Raw genomic sequence first — 4,671 nt, 5'->3', positions numbered from 1 at the left:
AGAAGCGCCAAAGGGCAGAAAAGGCCCAACCATGTGTTTCAACTGCCAACGGCTCGGGCATACCTCTGCATTCTGCCACCAGAAGCCACGCTGTGTGTGTTGTGGAGAGAACCACAACTCCAAGGAATGCCCACGAGATAGGAAGAAGGAGCCGGCGACATGTGCAAACTGCAAAGGCCCACACCCGGCAAGCTACCGTGGTTGCCCGTACCTCACAAAAGCAAAGCAAGAGGCACGGGAAAAGCGGACACCCCACCTGATGGAGCAGGCACCAAGGAAGACACCCACTACTCAATACCAGCTTCCCCGCCTGGCGCCGGAGAGACAGAGGACCACAGAACACCTGATCCCAGACCAAGGCACGGCATCCACCCAGAGGATGCAAAACCCAGACGGACAGACCTACGCGGAAACTCTCAGGACACCATCCACCAACCCCGTTGAGGCGGCCAACCCGGACCCCGCAGGCGGAACCGCAAGCCCAACAAACTGGCTAGAGATCATCCTTAAAATAGCGAGCGCTATTGCGAGAATGGATATTCACCCCATTGTGACAATGATAGCGAATCTCATCCCGGCCCTTCTCAGGAGCACAGAAACTAACCACCATGGCAGCAACATCTAAACGCAGTTCTGTCATCGTGATGTGGAATGCAAATGGTATCAGCAAGAAGACAGATGAACTCCTTCACCTGATGGAATCGAGGAATGTATGCGCAGCTCTGCTCTCGGAGACCCACCTTCAAGGAAACCAAAAACTAAGCCTGGCGAACCACAGGGTATACCGTACCGACCGGGCAACAGGAGCCAGAGGTGGTGGGACGGCTGTGATTGTTAACACACGGGTCAGCCATAATGAGATTGCACTACCACCCCTCCGGAGTATTGAAGCCACTGGAGTACAGGTAAAGACTGCAACAGGACCACTGCGACTAATTGCCACCTACTGCCCCCCTAAGGTGAAGCTACATTTGGGAGACTTGGAAGCTCTGCTGGACTCCACTGTCCCAACCATCATCGGGGGAGACCTAAATGCCAAACACCGGTGCTGGAACTCAAGGACAGCAAACTCCAGAGGACAAGCTCTTCTTGCTTACTCAAAGGAGCGTGACTTTGTAGTGGCTGGCCCTACAGAACCCACCCACTACCCAGGCACTGCAAGCCACACACCGGATGTCCTGGACATTGTCTTACTGAAGAACGTGAAACATTCTGTCCAGTTGGAAACCCTGGCGGAACTGACCTCAGACCACAACCCAGTTACCATTACTGTTGGCGACGAGATGGAAACCCACCAGCAAACACCCAGGTACAACTTCACCAGGGCGAACTGGAGCCTGTACAAAGAAGAGTTGAGCAACATCACAAACCCCCGCCCCTTGGACACCAACGGAGACATTGATGATGCTGTTAACACCTTTACTACCGCAGTCCAACATGCAATAGAGCACAGCGTCCCAAAACAGATGCCCAAACGCTGCTCGATCTACGACCTACCGAGCGGGATCAAGCAAGCGATTGCTGAGAAAAACAGGGCCCGACACCAGTGGCAGAAGTTCCGCACACCTGACCTTCTGGTAAAGTACAACGCACTTGCCAGACTACTGCGACAGCAAATCAGCCAACACCGGGGGGAGAGGTGGGAGGCCGCAGCAGCCAAGCTGAAGGAATCCGACAACTCTGTTTGGAGAATGACCCGACGCCTGACCGGGAAGAAGGAGCCTAATCCACCTATCCAGGGCCAGACCCACCTGGCATGTAGCAACAAGGACAAGGCAGAGGTTCTCGCTGACACACTGGAGACAACTTTTAGGCCTAACCAAGCCAGCAAAATAGCACGGGAAGTTGAGCAAGGAGTTAACAGGCATCTTACCGAGCACCTACCAGAGACCGAAGCGGAAACCCTTGAAGGATGCACCAGGACTGAGATAACGCAACTTGCAGAAAAGCTGGCAAATGGCAAAGCACCAGGAAGTGACGGAATTACCAACCTGGCCATCAAGAAGCTTCCGCCGGCAGCCATGGAATGCCTCACAGAAATCTTCAATGCATGCATGCGGCTCCAGCACTTTCCTCAATCCTGGAAGGAAGCCAAGGTCATTGTATTTCCAAAGCCTGGAAAACCACGGAGGGATCCTGCAAACTACCGTCCGATAAGCCTGCTCTCTGGACTGTCGAAACTCCTGGAGAAAGTTATTCTTACGCGCCTCCGCCACTTTGCCTCTGGTAAAAACATTCTACTAAAGGAGCAATTTGGATTCCGGAAGGACCACTCAACCAACCATCAGCTGCTGCGAGTCGTTGACATAATAAGCCATGGGTTCAACATCCACAAATCAACTGGAGTTGTCTTCTTGGACGTGGCCAAAGCGTTTGACAGAGTTTGGCATGAAGGACTACTGCACAAAATGATCAACCTGAAATTCCCAAACTACCTGATTAAGCTGACTGCAAGCTACTTGCGGGAGCGCACATTCCACGTGGCTGTGCGAGAAGAGCTCTCAACAACACGCCCCATCCGCGCTGGCGTGCCACAGGGATCAGTCCTGGGACCTTTCCTTTTCAACCTCTTCATGAATGACATCCCCACAGACCTCCACAAGACTCAACTGGCACTCTACGCAGACGATGTGGCAGTCATCTCCCAGTCCTTCAGAGAGAAAGAAGTAGCTAAGAACATCCAGAAAGCACTAGACATGCTATCAACATGGTACAGCGACTGGCAAGTAGGACTGAACTCCAGCAAGACTACAGCTACACTGTTTACCAAAAAGAGGATCAAGGCACACCCGCCAATCACCCTCAACGGAGAGGCTGTCAAATGGGAGCCAAACAGCTCTTACCTAGGTGTAATCCTAGATAGCAAACTAAGCTGGAGAAACCACATTGAGAAGATTCAACAGAAGGCAACAACCAAGCTGGCAGCACTGTACCCTCTGCTGAAGACAAGGACCATGCCCATCAAGAGCAAAGTCAATGTGATCAAGGCGATCATTAGACCCACAATGACATACGCCTCCCCGGTGTGGAGTGGTTGCCACCAACATCAAAGATCATCTCTCCAAAAATTACAGAACAAGGCGCTGCGGATTGCGTCCAACGCTCCACTTCCTACAAGAATAGCAGACCTTCATAGGGAACTGGGTATCGAGATGTTAGATGAACATCTAAAGAAGCTCAACAAGAAATTCTACAAGGAACTGGACCAGAACTCAAACCCGCTGATCAAGAAGCTTGCTGCGATCTCTGCAAACCCATTTGACCGCTACCCACGACCCATCACAGCGCTGAACCTGTGAAACCAACTCAACTGTGGCAAGTAACACAGATCAAGAAGCTTCCTAAAGAGTGCGACAATACACTCAACAAGAGAACTTGGAGTAATGAGGCTCAAGCCTCGGTATCCAATATCACCACTGACAGATTTAATCTGTCAGTCAGAACAGAACGGTCAGAGGGGTTTGTTATTTCTCTCGCTGTCACCGCTGCACTGTGACAGATACACGATGTCTGGAAGAGGCAAACAAGGCGGGAAAACTCGCGCTAAGGCCAAGACTCGCTCATCTCGGGCCGGGCTGCAGTTTCCAGTCGGCCGCGTGCACAGACTACTCCGGAAGGGGAATTATGCTCAGCGTGTGGGTGCCGGAGCCCCGGTCTATTTGGCCGCAGTGCTGGAATACCTGACCGCTGAGATCCTGGAGTTGGCCGGTAACGCCGCCCGGGACAATAAGAAGTCCCGCATCATCCCCCGGCACCTGCAGCTCGCTGTGCGGAACGATGAGGAGCTGAACAGGCTGCTCGGAGGGGTTACCATCGCCCAGGGGGGTGTCCTGCCCAACATCCAGGCCGTGCTGCTGCCCAAGAAAACCGAGAGCCATAAACCGGCCAAGAGCAGCAAGTGAGCTTCACCCCGAGACTAGGAGCAGAGACCCCCAGATACCCAACACAAAGGCTCTTTTCAGAGCCACCCACAATATCAAAAAAGCGTTACATTATTTCATATTTGCTGCAGGGAGATAGAAATATATCTCAATATTGATAAGTTGGTTTTAATTGTTAATGCTGTTTTGCTAATGTTAGCTCACTTTATATTTTAAATGTTTAATAGTTAAAGTGCATGTGTGTGAAGGTGTCAGTGCTGTTGAGAGAAGCACCAATGATTTGATTTAACACTGCAGTTGATACACAAAGGAATAGAAGTAATCATTTGGAAACTGATATTGGCTTTCCCTATAATAAGAGGTTCGGGTTCAGTTAGACGTGTAGTCACTGCTATAGATTTGTAACTTGAGGGGAAATCTGTATTTCATACCATGAAGACACTTCAATATAGAAGTTCCGGTTATTCATTAGAATAAAAGACCTTTTGAAAACTATATGCCACACGGTGGCGCTGTTGTGTTACAAACGGTATCTTCATTACTTGCATTGTAAATTCTAAAACCTGTTTTAAAATCGGATACAAATTAGCAAGGCATTAAACTGTATTCTAGTGATATAGATTAATGATATTTAGAGATTACATAAAAATATAAAGACTGGCAAGCCAGAGCAACATTTGTCAGAACAATTACAAAATGAATTGCATTCAACCAACTGTTGAAAGATTTCCCTCAAACCTGCAAGATCAAAAAGACTTAAACTAATTGATTTGGATGTGTTAGAAAAAAG

At 49.8% G+C, this 4,671-nt stretch overlaps 1 protein-coding gene across 1 annotated transcript; it reads left to right on the top strand.

The window, feature by feature from the left end:
- Positions 1 to 3,478: 3,478 nt before the first annotated feature.
- LOC142485293 (histone H2A type 1-like) lies at positions 3,479 to 4,312 on the top strand. The gene has a single exon (XM_075584324.1). The coding sequence runs from the start codon at positions 3,507 to 3,509 to the stop codon at positions 3,900 to 3,902; it is 396 nt and encodes a 131-aa protein (XP_075440439.1). The 5' UTR covers positions 3,479 to 3,506; the 3' UTR covers positions 3,903 to 4,312.
- Positions 4,313 to 4,671: the final 359 nt, after the last annotated feature.

Source organism: Ascaphus truei, unplaced genomic scaffold (assembly GCF_040206685.1).
Source record: "Ascaphus truei isolate aAscTru1 unplaced genomic scaffold, aAscTru1.hap1 HAP1_SCAFFOLD_545, whole genome shotgun sequence".
Lineage (NCBI taxonomy): Eukaryota > Metazoa > Chordata > Amphibia > Anura > Ascaphidae > Ascaphus > Ascaphus truei.
This window is presented reverse-complemented; position numbering and strand designations above follow the sequence as displayed.